Source organism: Neofelis nebulosa, chromosome 1 (assembly GCF_028018385.1).
Source record: "Neofelis nebulosa isolate mNeoNeb1 chromosome 1, mNeoNeb1.pri, whole genome shotgun sequence".
Taxonomy (NCBI): Eukaryota; Metazoa; Chordata; class Mammalia; order Carnivora; family Felidae; genus Neofelis; species Neofelis nebulosa.
The window spans coordinates 11,104,605-11,126,669 of NC_080782.1; the positions used below are offsets into that span (position 1 = coordinate 11,104,605).

Sequence of the window (22,065 nt, forward strand, 5' to 3'; positions counted from 1 at the left end):
TTTCAGCTTTAATTTTTTTATTATAACAAGTATCAGTTAGTATCTCATTATTAATTATCAGCAGAGTTGAACATTATACATTCATTCAATAGGATTACATGAATTGTCTACTCTATTCACATTCTTTTTTTTTTAATTTTTTAATGTTTATTTTTGAGAAAGAGAGAGACAGAGAGACAGAGACAGAAAGAGAGACAGAGTACAAGTGGGGGAAGGGCAGAGAGAGGGAGACACAGAATGCAAAGCAGGCTCCAGGCTCCAGGCTGTCAGCACAGAGCCTGATGTGTGGCTCGTACTCACAGACTGTGATATCACAACCTGAGCAGAAGTCAGATGCATAACCGACTGAGCCACCCAGGTCCCCCTCTATTCACATTCTTAATCCATCCTTCTATTTCCTTCCATTTTTAAAAAGGTCTTTCCAATTGGCTCTTGGAGCCATGAAAACAAATCTCTTAACCTGATGCAAAAGTGAAAGGCCCTGGAAGCAAAGTCAGCACAAACCTAGTGTTACCTTAGAACCACATTAGCAGAAGAAGAATCCCTTCATTTCAAGGAAATGTCTGCTTGACCTACTGAGGCTTTAGAGCTGAATGTATTACTGTGGATTTGAGGGCCGCGCGTCATTGGGAAGTTGTAAATTTTGCATTTCAATCACCAAATAACTCTTCAACGAACACAGCGATTGGTCATTAAGGATGAAGCAGGTAACACGTAATTAAGCATCCAACTAATGAGCAGGGGAAACCTAACCAGCTCATGAACTACATGATCAACCTGATTTAAAAACTGTCCAGCACTCACAGAAAAGTAAAGGTTAGGATAATTCGGATCCTGCATTTTCTGAAGTATTGGTGGGGGGCACACCCCACGTTACTTGACATCACAGAGCAGGGCAACCCCACGGAGCACCCAGTGTTCAGGGACCTGGGCCGTCCTGAGGTCCACAGCGGCGATGTAGTTCAAGTCCGTTCGGACTGGCTTCTTGTAAATGGGACAGGAATAAAACCGAGGATCTCTTAAAGCTACAAAAAATTTCATAAAAACAAAAACAAAAACAAAACTTGGTGAATTTTTAATTTAAGCAGCCCAAACAGCACAGAGCCAAATTTGCACATTCCACAGATCATTCCAAAGGAATGAGAGAAATTCTTTCCGAGGTCAGTCAACCCCTAGATGTGAAGCAGACACAACTGCGGGTCTCCCGCAGGCATGACAAACACCCAGGCGTCTTCAGGTACCCTGATGGCCCTTTGTCCCATGTCCTTGAAAGTAACACCTGCCCGCTCGCTATGGCCACGAACCTTCAATTTCTTCCTTCCCACCTGTCAATTCACCACGCCCCCTCCACCCTTTCTCCTTTACTTCCCCACCAAATCTTGTGCGTGCACACTCTCTCCATTTTCCCTTCATGGCTTGCCTTTGGCACGAGGCACCTGCCACCTTTAATCAATGTCCAGCACCAATGCTCACTAGGGTTTCACTATATTATGATTATTATTTCAAAATCCTGCCTTCAACGCTCTGTGCCACAGTCTAAACTACACGTGAAATCACAGGACAGAGGATGTTCCCCACCCCTATCACGGGCTGGGGATTATCCACAGGTGCAGAGGAACAGAAGTGGCTGAGAAGCAGAGCCGTGATACAGTTCAGCTCCGTGAGATGCAATCTATCCTTTTGGGGTAGATGAACACATGGAGTTTTCAAAACTACATATGCAAGGAAAGGCAACCTACGTATGTCCACCTTGCAAAGATCCTTTCTAATGCATTCATCCCTAAGCAAAGGCTCACTCCCTCCGGTCTTGGACACCCCATGATCAGGGACAGATCCCGGTCTTGTGGGTCCTTATACTTACACAGTGGAGGGGGAGAGGCACAGGGCTTTAAGAAAGCGTAACGTAAAAATACTAAATTAGGCTTTGGAAGAAGGCGCTGCATTGAGTAGCCTTGAAATTCAAGTGCATCAGCTCCTTGTTAAATCTACACTGCTCGTGTAGTTTATCTGCACATCTCAAAACATCCATCTCAGGAAGCAGTACATCATTTCCTCTTCTTTTCTAGATTATAAATTGTTTCAGCACAAACACTTTGTCTGCACCCATCCTTGTAGTCCTCTGGAAGGCCAGTATTATAAATGACCCTCATAGAAGCATTGAGATGAAAACACATTTAACTAAGAGGATAACTTTGCTTTGGTGAATTCGTGTGACACACGTGGGCACTGAAACATGGCAAAAGCAACTCTCTACATGCAATGTTAACGTACCAAAGTCACTGAATTTATTTCCCAAAACTAACTTGCTCAATAATTTATCTTTTTCTAACAAATTACAAAAGCAAGCCACTACCTGAAATTAAGATCTTATTTTTTGACCCAATAAAATATTCAACCTGTTATGCCGTGTGTGTGTGTGTGTGTGTGTGTGTGTGTGTGTTTTAATTTTTTTTTTAATGTTTATTCATTTTTGAGACAGGGAAAGAGAGAGCATGAGTGGGGTAGGGGCAGAGACAGAGGGAGACATAGGATCCAAAGCAGGCTCCAGGCTCCAAGCTGTCAGCACAGAGCCCTGCGCGGGGCTTGAACTCACTGCAAGATCATGACCTGAGCTGAAGCTGGATGCTTAACTGACTGAGCCACCCAGGTGCCTCTAGGCCATGTGTTTTGATACCTCCACTATAATTAATTTTATTGGGAGAAGTTAAACACTTGAATACGATAGTATTATACATAAGTTTCAATATAAAGTAGGCATTCTAAAGCAGTGATTCTTAACCAAGGATGATTTTACTTTCGGGGGACATTTGTGAACATCTGGAGACACTTTTGGTTATCACAACTGTGGGGCTGATACTGGCATCTAGTGGTAGAGACCAGAGATGCTGCCAGCACCCTATAATGCGCGGGACCACCCTTCCCGACAAAGGGCATCTTGACCAGAAATGTCAATAATGCCAAGGCCGAGGAACCCTGTTCTAAAACAAACTCATAGATATTTGACAGTAATTTAAAACTATGTGTTTGCTTAATCCCATGAAATTTATCATTAGAAACAATCTACATTAATGTAACGCCTAATTTTGTAACACCTACCTTTTAAGTCTAGGCGTTATTTTTTAAATTATCATGAGAATATCATCAGTATAGAATGATTAGAACTAATATATATATAATTAGTAGGCAAATATATGAAAAATTCTGATGAAATAAGTGGATGACAGTGAAGTCATGGAGTGTAGTTAATACCAATAATACCGATGGAGAGATTTAAATCCTTTAATCCTGGGATCTGTAAATGTGGAATAAATGTTAAATATCGTTCTTCTTGATGCAAATTTGACTAACATCATAAATCCTGAAGTAACTAACCCATTGAAGTCTCGCATTTGTACCAAATGATAATTATAATACTTACACCTTGGGAAGTGTTTGACTACTTGGATTTTAGTCCCAAAAGAAAAGAAAGATTGGGGAAAAAATAGCATTCTTTTCAATAAGGTGAAAAACAATTCTCTGATCTATTTATCCAATCTTATTTATTTTTAATTGCTTCAGAACCGATGGTGCCCATGCCTAGTCACAGTATGTAGCAAACTTCTTCAGCAGGATGAGAAACCACCAAAAATATAATTTCATAGTCAAAGTGCTGACAGACATTACATAACCACATAAACGGAGGATTCAAAACCATTAGCCCTAGTTAGACAAATAACTTAGAAGACAAAAAATACACATGCTAGGTAGGCAGAACAAATCAGCTAAATGTGTTTAAAGCCTCAGGGTTCCCGAAGGAGGAGTAAAGAAAAGAGGCTGTCTAAATTGGTGAGCTCTATGCTTTAAGATCCAAAGGGTTTTAAAAAGACACCTTGAGGGAGTGTTATTTTCTGACTATGTCACTTCCTTCTCTAGCCTACATTTTTCATCCAAATGCTAGTATACCATTATACCATGTTTCTTCTAATATCTAAAACAACCAAGTCACGTAGAGATTCCCTAGACCACCTTTAAATCATTCCTTTATTCAACTCCTCTTCGCAAATAACATTTAAGTGATTAAATAGTGCACTCAATGTATTTCTTTTCATCCCACAACAAACATGTGAGTTAACATATTAATAACGGTAGTCATAGCAAAATTATTTATTGTATGATAACTATGTGCTAGACATTGTTGGTTTAATGCTCTTAACAAACTTATGGGACAGGTACCATTATTAAATCCATTTTGCAGATGAGAAAACTGGAACATAACTAGGTGAGCCATCCGTCCAAGGTTACGAAGCTGTAGGTGATAGGGTAAGACTCAAACCTGGCCCGAATGGCTCAAGAGCCTAGGCCCTTAATCTCAGCAATAGTGGGGATTAATATGTGTGTGTGTCTACTTCTATGTCTTTGCAGGAAGGTGTGAAAATGAATCAGAGATAACTAGATACGTGACTTCAATATACGGTATCTTTGAGACTCCTCCAAAGCCACATGACTAATTACCAGGGTAATCAAACCAGAAATGCAATGCAAATATGCAGGCTATCTTTTATCTGAGAAGCTGTGCCCATCCCTCTGGCAGGGAGGTGACCACCTTTAGCCTGCAGCATGCAGGGAGGGAGGCACAGGGAGTGAGAGCTCCCACCCAAATGGGCAGTGACTTTTTCTCTGTCTACTTCACCATGTACCTGAGAAAAATAAACGTATGACTTCAAAATGTAAAGAAGCTGTCCTCATTTAATGTTTCTTTATTGAAAGAGAGAGAGAGAGAGAGAGAGAGAGAGAGAGAGAGAGAGAGAATTCCAAGCAGGCTCCATGCTGACAGCATGGACATGGGACTCAATCTCACAAACCATGAGATTATGACCTGAGCCGGAATTAAGAGTTGGGACACTTAACCGACTGAGCCACCCAGGCACCCTTTAATTTAGCCGTCATTTTGAAGCTTCATCCCTGACAACACAGAGACTCCCTAAATGCATAGTCTGAAGTAGAACATCAACCACAGAAATTGCCAGAGGATTGCATTCATCCCACAACAAACAAACAGGATTCTGACATCAGCTTTGGTAGCTGGGAATCACAGGCAAATTACATACATCTCTACACCTTAATTTCCCCATCTGCAAATTAGGCATGATATACCTTACAGACTTGTAAAGATTATGTTAGTTAATATATGAGAACGACTGGCATAGTATAATGCCCGGAATGCAGTAGGCACCCAAGATGTGTTAGGTTTCTCCTCTCTCTCTTTCCACGCACACACATGCGTGCACACACACACTCATGCACACATATACGTGTATTCTTATCTTTTCACTGAAACAAATTTCCCAGACTCATCTTCCTCATGACGTTAACTGAGTCCCAAGTTTACACACAGAAGGTGGATCAAATGCATGGGGTTCAAGAGTCAGGAGGTCTCCACCTCCCAGTCACCCCATGGAGCTATTCCCACCCCCAGCCCCATATCTGCACACTGTTGGATCAGGATGGGTCACAAGATATTCTTAGAAACACTTTTTACTTTTTTCCTCATTATCTGCGGACACCTAGGGTGTCCTCACCTAGGGTGAGATCCTTCTCACCCTACTGGCCAAAGGTACATTTCTTTCCCATGTCTGCCTCTTTTCAACTTCCTTTGAGGGCAAAGGAGCCTGAGTGGATGTGGGAAGCTTTGCCCTTCTGGTGAATTTCACACTTTTTGGGTGACTTTCTCATGTTGTCCTAATAAGAAACACGAATAAAATAAGCATTTGGGGACACATCGCTCAACTTCTAAAGTCAAAATAAATACCTAGACGTCTTTCTAAAACAAACCAGTCTTGGGGCGCCTGGGTGGCGCAGTCGGTTAAGCGTCCGACTTCAGCCAGGTCACGATCTCGCGGTCCGTGAGTTCGAGCCCCGCGTCAGGCTCTGGGCTGACAGCTCAGAGCCTGGAGCCTGTTTCCGATTCTGTGTCTCCCTCTCTCTCTGCCCCTCCCCCGTTCATGCTCTGTCTCTCTCTGTCCCAAAAATAAATAAAAAACGTTGAAAAAAAAAATTTTTAAAACAAACCAGTCTTGTATGGAAAATTCAATGATGAATTATTTAAACTGAAAATTGCCCTTCATGTTAACATGGAAACAATTTATTATAAGAATTTTAACTTTAAATCACTGTATTTTTGGAGTGTCCTTTGGTCTTTAATGATGCTACACCTCCTTATCTCAATTGGAGCCTTATTCAGTTATCAAAATTAAATGAAAATTAGATTTATAATATGAAAATAGCAATGGAATTTTAGCTTTTCATCGCTAAAAAACACTTCTCTGGCAACAAAGCTATTTGGCAAAACAAGTCTGCACCAACTCCTATTAAAACCAAAAAAAAAAGAAACAAGAATGAAAGTTTTTCTCTTTTTTTTTTTTTTAGCACTTTTAAGTTAGTCACTTTTTCCTTGCTTTTTATTTTCTCTCTTAACCTGCTGCTAATGAACCTCACCGCTGACTAATTCCCAGCAGGGTGAGTACAATCCTTCTATAAAAATGTGTTCTTAAATAATAAAGAAGTGCCTGTATTATAAAATTATTTTATTAATACCCTGCTGAGATGTTCAAAGTCATGTTGCAATGGGCTTTCACCACTTAGTCACAAGATACATAAAAGTAACACCTGACTGAACGTGAGGAAGATTTTTCTTTTACTTTCTGTGGGAAATGTTTTTGCAACTGGTTGACTAGATCCAGTGGTGCGATAAAGCAAATTTTCTAAAATATTAATTTTGGGTAAAAGAACACGTACTGATTATTTCTCTAAACTAACCATGGCCCCAGGTCTTGACACAACCCAATAAATCCGAAGCCGCAGGCAGTGCGCTTGCCCGGGCTCAACCAGACACGTTTATCCTGTCGGATGCACTCGGGGTACGTGCAGCAACATCGTGCATCAAGGACCCTACCGAGCACCTTCCTTCTTCTTTTCTGATGCCCCGCTTTCTTCACGGGCTCCCTCTTCCTTCACGTGCCATCTTTCTCCTCCTCACACACAGCACATCCATTGCTACCTCACGCATTTGCACCCCCACCCTCTCTCCTGGACATCAGCATGCTGCCCTCTGTCAGCTGAATCTCGGCTCAGTGTTCTTTCCTCACAAGTCTCTCCCCCGGCCCCTAAATTAGCAGCTCCCTGGCCTAGCGTGTGTGTATTTTCTTCATAAAAAAGAGCTGTCTAAAGCCAGTATGTCCATTTATAGTCAACTGCCATTATCATGGGACTTAGGTATGTAAAGTCTCTGTGACCACTGAACTGGCAACTACTGAACCACTGCTCCAAGAGGAAATACAGGCAGGGCAGGTTCTTGCCGGCCTCTGGTCACGACAGCTTCGCCAACCCATCAATACATAGCCTTATTTTAGGCGTGTGTTTGTTTAAAGATATCTTTCCAACATATATTGTTGATTCACTGGCTTTGGACTCACGGCACTTGAACTCACACATCAGGAAAGCTCGCCTAACACGTCTTTTCTCTATAAGGCACATCACAGCCTTCTTGCGCTGAGGAACAGCAGATAGCCCTGGTGTTCAGCACTGTGCTTGGGCCACCTTAAACAGTGCAAAGTACAAAAGTGTGGAAAATGCAATACTACATAGACCACAAAAAGGACACTTGTTTACAGCAGGAGTGGATCAAGGAGGCAGAGCGTCACCTTATTCAACCTCAGGTGGGAACATGCCTGTGGGGCGACTCACATTTTTTTGCTGCTTTGTGCATGCCTGCAAATGACCAAGCCACAAGCATCACGAAAAAATTTTCAAGTAGAGGTGAATTCATAAGCACAGAATCCATGAGTAACAAGGATCAACTGTATTTGCCTCTTTTTGGCTGCCCTTCCCTCCTTGACACTGAGTTCCTTAAGAACGTGGATGGTGCCTGGTCTTTTTTCACTGTCGCTCCCTCAGCACCTGAGTCGAGCATGGCAGATGGCCAATACCAGATAAACACTCACTGAATGACCAAGCGAGCTAACGCTATTTGCCTTAGCCAAGAAAAGTCTATCGCCAACTTCTCTTACACTCATTCTTAGCCTCAAGGCACTTCTCAAAAGCAGTCTCCGCTGACCTCGCAGGCATCGTCATGTACTCCTTCTAGGCTCCCTGAGCATCCTGACTGTATCTCTATCTTAACATGTGTCAAGTTCTATTTGAATTATTGATTTCCTTGTAAGTCTCCCTCACTAGACGGAATCCCTTCTGGGCAGGATCTGGTTCATCGTTATCTTTGTGACCTTTGCACCTAAGATTGTGGCTGGCATATATTAGGCACCCAGCAAATATTTGCTTAAAAAAGAAATATTCATAGTTTATAAACTCTCTTCCCTTGACCCATGTTTCCAAATGTGGTATTTATCTAAGGGATGGGGATACTAGAAACTATCTTTCCAGGAGAAACTGATCTTTCCAGGAGAAACTGTCTACTCCTTCCTTGTTTAAAGACAAATCTTTTGCGTTTTGGTCACAAAATCAGTACTTCCTTGGCTTCCACTACCATGGCCACCTCCAGAGTGTATGGCTTCTAGCGATCATTTCGCCATATATGTATATCTACATCAGAACATCATGTTCTACACCTTAAGTATAGGACACATAGGAGGAGAACATATAGGAGGAGGACATACAGGAGGAGATATTAGCTGAGTAAAATGTAACAAAAGCCTCCAGAACACATCGGGCCAATGGTGGAAACCAGTTTAGGTATTTTTAGACTTGTCAAACAGAACTTTGCCAAAGTGGAAAAACGTGTGTTTCATAGACGTGCTATGTTCACAGGCTGAAATACGAATCCAGCATTTTACCGCCAGCTATTGGGTGAAGCGACATGTCCCTGAATTCAATCTGGCTTTTCCAACCTGGCTTAACTCTCCAAGCTGGGAGAGCTGGCACCTCCGGTGGGCCCTGAGCAGTCTTCCTTCCACCACTTGCCCCACCTCATCCTATCCATCCTTCCACCCCCTGTCCAGACCCTGCTCCTGAGACCCCGCCCCTGACCCCTTCTTCCCACTCCTACCCACCTTCCTTTCCTAACATCTGTTAACTCCTCCAAACACTTGCTCCTTATCTCATAAGCTAATGTTTCATGAGCATCCATGCATATTTCACCTGCTTTAATAGATAGGAAAGAACTATCTAGAACCATCGTCTCCCCTATAACACTCAAAATAGTGCCTAGCAGCCAGTAAGTACTCATTAAACATGGGGCGAATGTGAAGCTAGTTGATAAAATAATAAAGTCCTCATGACATGATAGCAAGAATAATGAGATCCTGTGTTTATAACATCATCCAATCTGACAATGCCCACCATCCCTGAATGCGTAAGACAACTTACTGTTGTTTTCTGCGTAAATTCTTATGACGGGCATCAATTCAAAGAGCACTTTTGGTTTGGATTCGATGAGTTTCATGTTTCTCTTGTCCCAGCCTGCACCTTCAAGATACAAGCCGTAGACGTAGACACCCTCTGTGGGAGGGGCAGAAATGTCATCCTTCATCCACTTGGTGACTTCGTTGCAAAGCACCATATTGTCCAAGGCCCAGCCTTTGTTGGCCCGAGTTATTTCCTGCTCAGGACAAGAACAAGAGCAAAGGACGAAGGGAACAATTAGAGGTTTATCTTAACATGAAGAGCATCACGGGGATCAAAGCGGAACCCCGGATTACCCTAATTCAAAGGAAGTAGAATTGTACTTAAAAAAATTGTGTCATAAACAGTACCGTGTCCTAATTTAAGCACTTATACTTTAAAAAAGAAATATCAAATATGAAAATACCAAATAAATACTTTGAAATTCAACCTAGCGGCCTGAGAACAAGTTGCTGTATTTACTTTCAGGACAATGTCATTGCTGGGGCCAAAGAGAGACAGCCATTCTCTGTGTCATTATAGTCTTTAAAACGATACTGGCAGAAGAAAACCTTGTAGAAGAAAATCATAATAACACAACAGGTGCAAATGGGAGCTCTTACCTGACGCATTGCAGTTAAAAATCCTTGGGGGTTAAAAAAACCTGTCATCCAGAAGCAGTGGGGTCGGCCATTGAAAACCCAGGCGGTGAACTGGCAGTTTCTCTCTATAAGCTCAGTAAACCAGAAACCCAAGGTACTTGAAACCCAGGATGCCTGAAATGCATATGTTGAAATAATCAAATTCTGCTGTGTAACTAGCTATGTTCACAGAAAAAAAAATTATGAAATATCAATTTCACTTTTAGAATTTAGAAGTCCCTAAGACAGGAATTTCCCTTGGGTTTTGACAGTTAAGTTTTCAAATTATTCTTCCTCCTTACTGATATTAAGATACAACAGAATCAGCTAACGATCCCATGAATACCAAATCAATTCAGCGCTCAGTATGCTGCTCAAGGTTCTGATGTCAACAGAATCACCTTCCACGTACAAATATATTCACTGTCAATTCTGCTATAAAGTAATGAAAACAATTAATTGAATTAAATAGGTTTCCACTATTTTTTCCTCAGGTTACATGTTTTCTTTCCCCGTCAGGTTATATTTTTAATAGATACACTGCAAAACAGGATTTCTATTTCCCTAAATGTGCTTGTGGCCCCTTTAAAATATATTCTGTGGATGATAAATGATACCTTTCTCCACTTCTCATTTTTAATGAGGCAAACAACAGTTATTTTCTGAAGTTCTTGTCCCTTAGAATGAACTTTTATTTCCTCTGATGAAGGAGCAGAAATGGAAACACAGGTCCCTTACCACCAACAAATTAATTGCATTCATTGTCTGTGACATGCTGCCTGAATTCACATGTGGAACTTCTATTATTACAGTGGGATGGATATGTCCTTAGTGTTATCAGCAGCTGTCCTGGTAGGTATCTCCAAATCATGTTTTATATCATTTTATTATAACTGGAATACTTTATGTATGAATAAATGTAGTGATCATCCTATGTAGATATATACCACTTGAATTTCAAATTCTTAAGACTTAATTTGCCTATTTTTCAAGAGATAATGAGATTCCAAAGACTGATAATAAGTTGAATAGAATACAAACCTGTATAAAAAGACCACACTTTATTTTTATTTTTTTTAACGTTTATTTATTTTTGAGACAGAGAGAGACAGAGCATGAATAGGGGAGGGTAAGAGCGAGAGGGAGACACAGAATCCGAAGCAGGCTCCAGGCTCTGAGCTGTCAGCACAGAGCCTGACGCGGGGCTCGAACTCACGGACCGTGAGATCGTGACCTGAGCCGAAGTCGGACGCTTAACCGACTGAGCCACCCAGGCGCCCCAAAAAGACCACACTTTAAAATTAGGTAACTCATTCTATCCTATCTTTATAGACATGTTAACTGAAAGGGATGTGTTTATACGACATTTGACGTGAGGCACAGGGAACTGTTTATGTGAAGGTGCCTCGTGGCAAGGATCCCTGTTCCAGAGCCTTCTAGGTGCTGACCAAGTGGAGAGGGCTGGTTCGGTGAGGAATGAACCTGCAATGGCCAGTGACCAGGAAGCTTCTCCCTCTGTCACTGGCCAGTGAGGAAAGTCAGTCCAGATAGAAAACTCTCCGCCTTTGGGAACGAAGTCATTAGAGGTGAGGATATGATGGAGTCTGCGCAAAGCTGATCCTACGTTTCTAAAGCCCTGGGTGAGATGTCTGAGTGCCAGTGCTAAGTGAGTCTCTTCTGGGAGAGGCTGCCAGTCCCAACCCTGTCACGTCTCACCTTCCCATTTACCCGAGCACCTTGCAAAAGGCCAAAGGTCCAGTCACTGCACGACCCAATCCCTTTTCTAGATGTTGCCCTCCCGTATCTTCCCCTACAACTGGCCCCTGCCTCCTGCCCTCTCAAGTCCTCCTGCCACACCCCCAAATCTTTACAACCTCCCACAATGCATGAAATGCTTGGTAAAGATACTCAGGTACTCCTTTTACTACTCCAAGTAGACAAGTATTTACCAAAAGCACATCTTGCCATTGAGCACAAGCACCAGCATGTGATCAGTAAGCATATTGTTAAATCATTTTCTTGTTACCTGGAGATATACTTGCTCACTATCTCCAGGCAGAGCAGGGAAAAATGTTTCTCTTTGGTGCGTGCGTCTGTGTGTGTTTGTGTGCATGTGTGTGTGTAGGAACACTTCTTTCTATAAACCTAACATCGTGGGCTTTGAAGTCCAATGGAGCTGGGGTTTAAATTCTGATTCTTGGACTTCTTAGGTGTGTGATCTGGGAAAAGACTTAGCATCTCCCAATTTCACATTCTTTACCTGCAAAATGAGGGCAATAAATGCAAAATTTAAATGAAATAACACATGCAATGGCCTAGCAGAGTGCCTGATATGTGGGAGACGCTAAGTAGTCTCCTTTCCTACCTACCCTCCCAAAATACAAGCAAGTAAGGGGATTAGTCCCTAAACAAAAGAACCCTTTTAAGTAAATTACGCTCCAAAGCTTTCCACCTGCCAATCACAGCTATTTACAACAATAAAGTGATTAGGTAGAATAAGAGCGGACTAAAACATACTTTCTTCCACTGAGCAGGAATTCTGGCATCAAACATGCAATTCAGTGCATCTCGTAGATTTTCGCTCATGATGATAGTGCCGTCGATGGCAAGTTTTAACTCCGTCAGGGTGGTGCGGACCAGAGTCAGCAGCCTCTGCATTCTGTCTATCTCCTGCCTGAGGAAGATGTTCATGGGCTGGAACAGCCCCATCTTTAGCAGCCTCTCTTTCACCTGCCATGGAGACATTGAACATGTGTTAAAAATGTGACAGCTACAAACGTGTATGTAACTGGTACCCTGGGGCTGCCAAAAAGACCCCAAATCTTACAATCCCATCAATGGTTAAGATTTTTTTTTTCACTGCCAGAAAACAAAGAAGAAATATAAAAGGAAACATCTGTTAGATGACCGGCCAATTTTTCATCCCATGTGGGAGAGGACAGGCAGCCATTCATTCTCAGTAGAAAAGAAACACATGACCACAACCACACAGCCTTCCAAATGGCAACTGCACTTACCAGAAACATTCACTTACCTGCCTGCCTAAGACTTGCAAACACACACACAGACACACGCGAGCAGACAGGTACACATGCACAACCATTCTGCTGGCTGCTTCCAAAGACTAGGCTTCTGTTTTAAAAGCTTTCTGTGCTTTCCATCAGAGCATTCATCCGTTCTTCCTCCAACCCACCCACCCAGCCATCCATTCCCATCTTACAAGTATTTACTGAGACTCTTCTATGGATCGATCAGCTACCCTGCTGGGCCGTGTTGCTTTATCCTCAGGCAGCATCGACAAAGTCAGCCAAAGGGAGCGGACTCTCCTAAACCCCATTAGTTACCGCAGTTATTTATGTTACTGTTATGGTATTTTTAGATACTTTTATTGCTTCATAAATATTTCAACCACTGTTAGATATGAATGACCTCTTTCCTGATACTACAATGAGAGGTGCTTATGAAAGCTGATAAGAGTATTGATTTTCTCCAAGCAAGTGATCGGTTTTTTCCAGGGGAAATTATTCCCTTGGCAATAAGTCCTTGAGTTCAGTCTATAGCACTAGCAACCAAAAGGACACGCTTTGTGGAAAAGAATAGGATGCTAAAGAAACAAAATGCTGCAGATTCCTGTCAGAAAACCAGGTAGAAAAGGTCAATATATAAAGGAACATGATGGTCCTGTGACAAAAGTGTCACACGGTTAGTCTGGGTCATCTATTACACTATGTGGAAAGTAAGTGAGTCACCTGTGTTTTTATCCAAGATTTAAAAATGTCTTCAGGGTAAATCTTTTCAGTAACATTTGCTAAACTGCCTAAAAAATTAACTTTCCTACTCATAAATTTTGCTTACAAAAGTTACTTACATCTTAAAAAGACAAATTAATTTTCAAAACCTGTGAAGCTGCAATGCATTAATGATATAAATACAGGCTCCCTGAAATTAAGAAGCCCGGAATCTTAAGGTGTGCATTATGTTATACAACATTTTTTTTAATGATCAGGTGCTTGGGGTGCCTGGGTGGCTCAGTTGGTTGAGCATCTGACTCTCGCTCTGGGCTCAGGTCAAGATGCCAGGGTCATGGGATTGAGCCCTGCATCAGGCTCCACACTGAGCATGGAGCCTGCTTGATATTCTCTCTCTTTCTCCCTCAGCCCCTTTTCCCCACTCATGCTCTCTCTCCCTCTCTTCCTCTTTCTCTCTCTCAAATAAAAAAATAAATGATCAGGTGCTTTACTCTAAAAATACACTACTTTCCTTTGAACAAATGATAATGTGAAGCACCTCAAGGGAAAGTTCTAGAAAAACAATCCTAACCCATTGGTACATACTTAAAACCTAGTTATGAACATCAACATTCTTGTCAGGTTTCTTTTACCATTTATACTTTGAAGTGATTACATTTATAGATTTAAAAACTTTGGGGCACCCGGGTGGCTCAGTCAGTTAAACATCTGACTCAGGTCAGATCTCGCTTGAACGACATGCGTTCAAGCCCCACGTCGGGCTCTGTGCTGACAGCTCAGAGCCTGGAACCTGATTCCGTTTCTGTGTCTCCCTCTCTCTCTGCCCCTTCCCCACTCACACTCTGTTTCTCTCTGTCTCTCAAAAATGAATAAATGTTAAAAAAAAAAATTAAAGACTTCTTTAACAAAAGAAGTAAAAATAAAAAATAAAAACTTCTTTAGCTGGTTCTTCAGGAAGTGAGTTTTTAAATATTCTTTCACTTTCAGAAAAATCACTTTTTGCCCTCCTTCCTTATTCCTCACTCCCCCAACAAGACAGACACGTCCACTATTGACATCTTGCCAGGAGTCATCAACTCACCTCAAATGGGCCATAGTCTGGGGGTAGCTTGTCGAGCATATCGTCAGCGAGCCGGGCCACCACGGCCTCCCGGGTCTCATCCCCTCCACCAGAGCTGTCCTTGGGTTGGATGCTGAGGACGGTGTCCAGCACGTCCTTGGCCAGCTTGCTCTGGTAGGTAATGTCGGCATTGGGATGCAGCCCGAACACCTCGGGGCTGTCGCAGGAAGGCAGGCTCTGAACAACAAAGACCCCAGGGAAGCCCAGACGGCCGACATGAACACCAGGTAAATTATACCGTCTTAAGAAACAAATGTTTTTATTAAGGTAGGTAGGTTTTATTAAGGTAGGTAATGTAACATTGCGTGTCAACTATATTTGAATTTTAAAATAAAGAAAGAACATAAAGTAATCTCCTCCCAAAAAAAGCCGAGTAGTTACATGATCTCGTATTTGTGTCAGGCTACAATCTCAATAACTGCTCCAGAAAAGAATCAAAAGTTGCCTCAAAAGAAGATGAACAATGAGAAACATAGTAAGTTGATGGTTCTCTAATGCTGTACCTCAGGCAAATGTAATCAAAGAGACACTGCCTTATTTTAGAATATGCAAAATAAGAAAAGGGAGCTACGGATTAGTATTTTGTTTTCTGAAGGTCTGATTTAATTTGAACCAATCATTTAAATAAATGTGGTATAACTAACAGTTACTATGTTTTTTGAGATGCCAGACAATGACAGTTTTAGCAATTATGGCCCAAAGAAGGCTGCCAGCAGGAACTGTACTGTCCCAGGGAGAAAGACGAGGACTAGGAACAAAGAGGAATATTGAGAGCAACCAAGTCCGAGGGAAAAGCAGAGACATAGATAAACAGTTTAAAAAAAAAAAAAAAAAGGTTGGTGTGGTGGGTGCGCCTGGGTGGCTCAGTCGGTTGAGCGACCGATTTTGGCTCAGGTCATGATCTCACAGTTTGTAGGTTTGAGCCCCGCATCGGGCTCTGTGCTGACAGCTCAGAGCCTAGAGCCTGTTTCAGATTCTGTGTCTCCCTCTATCTCTCTGCCCCACCTCCACTCACGCTCTCTCTCTCTCTCTCTCTTTCTCTGTATCAAAAATAAATAAACATTTTTTAAAAATGCAGAGAGAGCAAGAGACAATCAGAAGCAGAAAAAGCAGGCAAAGAACTCAGCTATTTGAAAGAAAGAAAATGTACCTACAATTTGATATTTGTTTCTACATGTGAATATTATCCTAAACTTTATTATTGTCTTCTTCATATTGTTCCTGCACTCTCCTCCATTATTTTATTCCTTTTTACATAATGTCTTTTATGAACAGCCTCAAGTTCACTGGGCAATGAGGTATATGTAAATAAAGATATGTACAGGCATATCTAAATTTATATCTTCATAGGCACTTTCCTATTCAGTGCTGATGATTTAAAGACATATATAGTACAGTTAAAACAAATATATTTGCTGATGTGAATTAGTAAAAGTGTAGAGGTGATAATATATGATAAACTCATTACATACATAAATCACAGAACCTCTAAATGTACGGATAAATTTAGCCCTTTGGGGCTGTCGTGTTCCAGTTTGTTCAGTTGGAGATAAATCGCAGATAGATGCAAAAGAGAATTCTACATAATGATCTAAAGCATTCAAGGCATAGAGACAGAAAATGTAGTCACCTTGAAACACAAATCAGATCTTTTCCCCTTAATTTCCAGTCACAATCTACTTCATTCCTTCTGAGAGCAGTACTCTTCAGCCTGGGGAGATGCCACCCCCAGGGGACCATGTCTGGAGACATTTTTGATTGTCACAACTGGGTGGGGGTGCTACTGACATCTAGTGGAGGGAGGCCAGGAATGCTGCTAACCACTCTATATGGTTATACCCCACCGCAAAGAAGAATCCCACCCTGAACATCACCGGTGCCCAGGTTGAGACAGGAAGTGCTTATGGAAAGCAGGTTCCTGAACATACTCATAGGCCCTCCACTGGGCCAGGATTAAGGAACAGAGGTCTCAGGATGAATCATTACAGCTGCCTGAAGTCTCACATCTCACAGTGGAGAGCTCCAGGGGATTTGTGTGGTTTCCCTAGTTCAAAATCTGCCCGGCCTATCCTATCCCCAAAGAATATTCCTCACTGAGGAATAAATGAGAAGGGAGGGAGGGCATTCACACAAAATACACACTCAGAACAAATATAAACATTTTAACCGTTAGGTGAATAGAAACATAGGAAGGAAGCACCTACAGTGAGAGTATGTACCACCATTAAAAATTATTTCAAAAGCAGTATTTGCAGTGTAAATAAATATCCAAATGGTCAAAAGGCTGCAGATATTTGCTCTATGCATAAAATTCTGAAGTTGACAAACCTGGATATATTGAAGATAGCCGTCCACGGTGTTGCATTTGGGAATATTATATCCTTGGTAAAAGCTGAAATCTGATCCAAACATATTTTCACTGAACCAGACCTTAGCAAACGTGGTCAGCAATCTCTTATCGTAGTTGTCAGTGACTCTGCCCCCATATTGGATCTCTCCTATCATGTAGCGGACGGTGGTCCAGGAGACGCCCTGGGGGAATTTACAGAAAAGCTGTGTACAACTGACTATGGTCTCGTCCTGGTTTTCCCCACCAAGGAACGTCTACATATTTGTGGTCATCGATGCCAGTTGTTCCTTCTTTATTAGCAATGTTAAATGTGCAGGAAGAAATCTACACAGACAAACCCGAGCATTACTCAAATCTCATGCTCGTGATTTAAAATAGACTCCTTTGGTGCATCTATATGCTTTCATACTTTAAGTTCAACAGAAAAAAAGAAGGTAGTTTTTGAGAATATTGAGGGAGCTCTTTAAAAGGCACATGCTGGGGTGCCTGGGTGGCTCAGTCGGTTAAGTGGCCGACTTCGGCTCAGGTCACGATCTCACGGTCCGTGAGTTCGAGCCCCGCGTCGGGCTCTGTGCTGACAGCTCAGAGCCTGAAGCCTGTTTCGGATTCTGTGTCTCCCTCTCTCTGACCCTCCCCCGTTCATGCTCTGTCTCTCTCTGTCTCAAAAATAAATAAACGTTAAAAAAAAAAAAAAAAGGCACATGCTTCAAAAATTATCTAGGCTTTAATTTTCATTTTTTAGGATTTTAGAAAACAACTTTTCTCAGCCATTTCCCCCCTCCCAGTAGAGCTTTTCAAGTTGTCTTACATGTAATTTCAACTTGGTTTTGAGAAATAATAATATAATCAAAATTGGTTCATTTTTTTTCATCTGAAATCAAGAGGCAAGTGTGATCCAGTTGCCATGACTTAGAGATATGTCTGCAACCACACAAGATCGTCGCTCTTACAGGATCAATCCCAAAGCTGGGCAGGCATGGGCACCTACGCTCACGATCGCCAGTGGCATGAGATGGCGGGCACAGAGTACCTTTTTGACTTCCATGTCATCTAAGTGGTTTTGGATGAACTGCACAGTGGCATTAAAGTCGGCTTGATTAAATTCATAGGGGATGTTCCACCCCAGGGGACCAAACTTCCTTCTCTCCTGGACTGTGGAGTGCAGGAAAGCCACGGCATACAGCATGGGCTTCCACTGGGCCACAGTGCTCACATCCAGCAGGTCTTGACTCACACCTGTCGTGGTCGGGGGGGTGAAAAAATGTACCATCACTCGCACATCTTTCTTTTTTTATTACAGTTATACGTTATTAATCATTTTTGTACATTTCTGATAATAAACTTCACTTATCTTGAATTATTTTTATCACATTCATGCAACAACAATTATAATTAACCTTTGGGTGTCCAGATGGTCTCTTTCTCTGAAATACCTGCAAAGAGATTGGGGGAGGTGGCCGGGGGCTTGCTAACATGGATCAAGTGCCTGCCAATCTGACAAGATCATGTGGGGGTAAACTAGAGGTGAAGTAATGAGGCAGTAATGAGGGCAGTAAAATAAATACTACTACTGTTATTTAAATTGCTACTACTGGGGCGCCTGGGTGGCGCAGTCGGTTAAGCGTCCGACTTCAGCCAGGTCACGATCTCGCGGTCCGTGAGTTCGAGCCCCGCGTCAGGCTCTGGGCTGATGGCTCGGAGCCTGGAGCCTGTTTCAGATTCTGTGTCTCCCTCTCTCTCTGCCCCTCCCCCGTTCATGCTCTGTCTCTCTCTGTCCCAAAAATAAAAAAAAAAAAAAAAAAAATGTTGAAAAAAAAAGAAAAAAAAATAAATTGCTACTACTAATAATTTTATTATTTTTTTATTTAAAAAAATTTTTTAATGTTTTTATTTATATTTGAGACAGAGAGAGAGCATGAGCAGGGGAGGGGCAGAGAGAGAGAGAGAGGGAGACACAGAATCCGAAGCAGGCTCCAGGCTCCGAGCCGTCAGCACAGAGCCCGACGCGAGGCTCTAATTCATGGACTGTGAGATTATGACCTGAGTTGAAGTCGGACACTTAACCGACTGAGCCACCCAGGTGCCCCTATTTTTATTATTATTAGGAGCATGTACTCGGGTTGCAATGGGCTTCTGTATACACTACTAACAATTTACTGTTAATTAAAATAGTGTATATAGAAGCCTACTACACGCTGAGTATATTCCCCAAATAACTACAATTATTTTATATATATATATATGTATATATTTGTACGCTTTTTATTTAGAATTTTGTTGTTTTACTGCCCTCATCCTTCCACATCTATTTTATCCCCACATTATCTTATAGGTTGACAGAAATTTGAGCCTTGTTAGCAACTCCAAAAAAACCCTGTACATTGTTCAGACGGCTTCATGTGATGGAGGCAGGTCATAACTTTAATTCAGCCTCTCCTCCTGGAAGAGGTTACTGGCCAACTTTACATACGGAGCATGAAGACCATAAATGACAAAATTATGTTGCCATAAAAAGGCAGGTGTCCAGCTAGAGAACGGCACAGGCCAAAGCAGAGTAACGTGGAAAAACAGAAAAAATAGAAAAGGGCTAAGCACGAGCTGACTCCCTCATGCCACGAGAGCATGTTCCACATGGCGCATGACAAAGAGTGCTATTCTCTCCTCATCAGGTTAAGCAACAGTACAATCTGCTATAACTCTATCGTCACTAATTGTTTTTATCGTTTCTTTAAGAAAACAACTGAAGCACAAAAACTCCTGTAAACTTGGAAGTATTCCTCAACTCACCACCGTATGTTCTTTTCAATCCTGCCCGGAGGCCCTGTGGAGGCTCATTGGCAAATTTAATGGACATCTGAAGGAGCGTAATGGGAAAGTGCTTATGAACTTCGGTGGTCATCCATAGGCGGAAAGCATCATGTACGATCTCAGTTTCTACAATTATGTCCATTAGCTCATCCATGAAATCGAGCCCCAGATGGCAGTTCTGCAGAAGTGCCCATCCCCCCTAAGTCAACAAGAATAAGTGGAAATTAGGCTATTTCATGCTTCACCCAGAGATTCAAATTAAGACATCCTTTAGAAATTGAGTAATTAAGATTTAACAGAGAAGCACTAAATTAATCCAGATAAAAATCTATGGATACAATTACGTTTAGTTGAGATAAGTGTATTTTTTCTTGTCCCTCAACATACCAGCATGCCAACTGCAGTGATAATGTATGGTAGGAGCTGTGAAAAAAAAAACACAGTGAGGCCTCAAAAGAGGTAACAGCACTGCCGTGTACAGATGGTTGGATGAAAGCATCCATTTAGCTCAGCCTCCTCCCAGGTTCCATGAGAAGTACAACAAATGAACATTTTTGTTTTACATTTTTATTTATTTTTGAGACAGAGAGAGGCAGAGCATGAGCAGGGGAGGGGCAGAGAGAGAGGGAGACACAGAATCCAAAGCAGGCTCCGGGCTCTGAGCTGTCAGCACAGAGCCCGACGCGGGGCTCGAACTCACAAACTGTGAGATCATGACCTGAGCTGAAGTCGGACGCTTAACCGACTGAGCCACCCAGGCGCCCCTTCAAACAGACATTTTTAAAGGCATGAACTCTTAAGTACAAGGACAGTGAGCGTGGAGACAATACCAGTAACATTTAAAGCAGACTCAAGAAGGCTGAATCCTCAAGTAGCATTCAAGGCAACCTGAGACGTAACCTGATTTATGCCCCATAACATCAAACACTCAAGAGTAGGTGCTAAGATGTTCCTCTGGAAATGGAGAAGACGGGCTCACACAAGAGCCTCTGCTAAAGAAAAAGAGAAAGCTGATTTTTTTAGGGGGCAAAATAGACAGGGTCCAGACTGGAGGACATCCGCACATGAAGGGTCCAGGAACCTCAATGAAGACAGGTGAAAGAACACTTACCTGCTCAATTTTGAGGTCTATTACCTCCCTTCTCCCGTGGAGTTCCCAGAATACTGGCAGTAGGGCATATACCCTCTAAACTGTGGGAAAACCTTCTCTGGAGAATCTGACCACTCTAAGGACAAGAGCCTTAGAACACAAAAAGCCCTACTTTTGTATAACGCATTTTATGAGCATAAGAATATTCCTTGTATAGGAGCGTGTGAGTGACTCAGTTGGGCGTCCGACTTCGGCTCAGGTCATGATCTCACAGTCCATGAGTTCAAGCCCTGCGTTGGGCTCTGTGCTGGCAGCTCAGAGCCTGGAGCCTGCTTCAGATTCTGTCTCTCTCTCTCTCTCTCTCTCTGCCTGCCACCACCACCCCCCACCCCACACACACACTCACGCTCTCTCTCTGTCTCTCAAAAAATGAACATTTAAAAAATTTTAAATTAAAAAAAGAATATTCCTTGCATAAAGCAACAGAGGCAATAATTTAGTTCACGTAGTAATAATTCACTTAATATCTAATCTATAGAATAGTTTGGCTAAAATGATCTATAATATTCAGATCATAATCTGCAGTTGTTTTCTTGACTGTAACTTCAGATCATTTAGGTTTGACTAGTGCATCCTGAGTTATTTCTCTTTCCAAGAAATAAACCAAGCACCAAATCTAAAATCTTAGTATAAAACTGATTGCTCTGAAATTTCACATATCCCCTTATATTTTCTTGAGGAATACAGAGTGCTGCTGAATAAGGAAACTATTGTTGGTCCCTTGAAAAATGTTAATTGGCACTGTTCACAATTTTTAAAAAATTAAATGTAAAATATAACAACCACAGAAAGGGTTGAGCTGCTTTCTGTCAGCCAGCATGTAGGGGCATCTGAGAACTTTGGTGTTTCAACCCTCCCCATGGAATCTGTTAGCT

The 22,065-nt window shown here is 42.0% G+C and overlaps 1 protein-coding gene across 2 annotated transcripts in view; it reads right to left on the reverse strand.

The window, feature by feature from the left end:
* Positions 1-22,065, reverse strand: part of DNAH5 (dynein axonemal heavy chain 5) — a 289,955-nt gene continuing 267,890 nt past the window's right edge. For both annotated transcript variants that reach the window (XM_058715840.1, XM_058715830.1), the window contains exons 72-79: positions 20,020-20,239; positions 18,263-18,468; positions 17,211-17,414; positions 14,844-15,059; positions 12,531-12,743; positions 9,996-10,148; positions 9,358-9,589; positions 1-1,025 (exon numbers count right to left, since the gene is read on the reverse strand). In XM_058715840.1, coding sequence (XP_058571823.1) covers positions 874-1,025; positions 9,358-9,589; positions 9,996-10,148; positions 12,531-12,743; positions 14,844-15,059; positions 17,211-17,414; positions 18,263-18,468; positions 20,020-20,239 — 1,596 coding nt within the window. In that variant the 3' untranslated portion in view covers positions 1-873. The remainder of the gene's footprint in view (positions 1,026-9,357; positions 9,590-9,995; positions 10,149-12,530; positions 12,744-14,843; positions 15,060-17,210; positions 17,415-18,262; positions 18,469-20,019; positions 20,240-22,065) is intronic.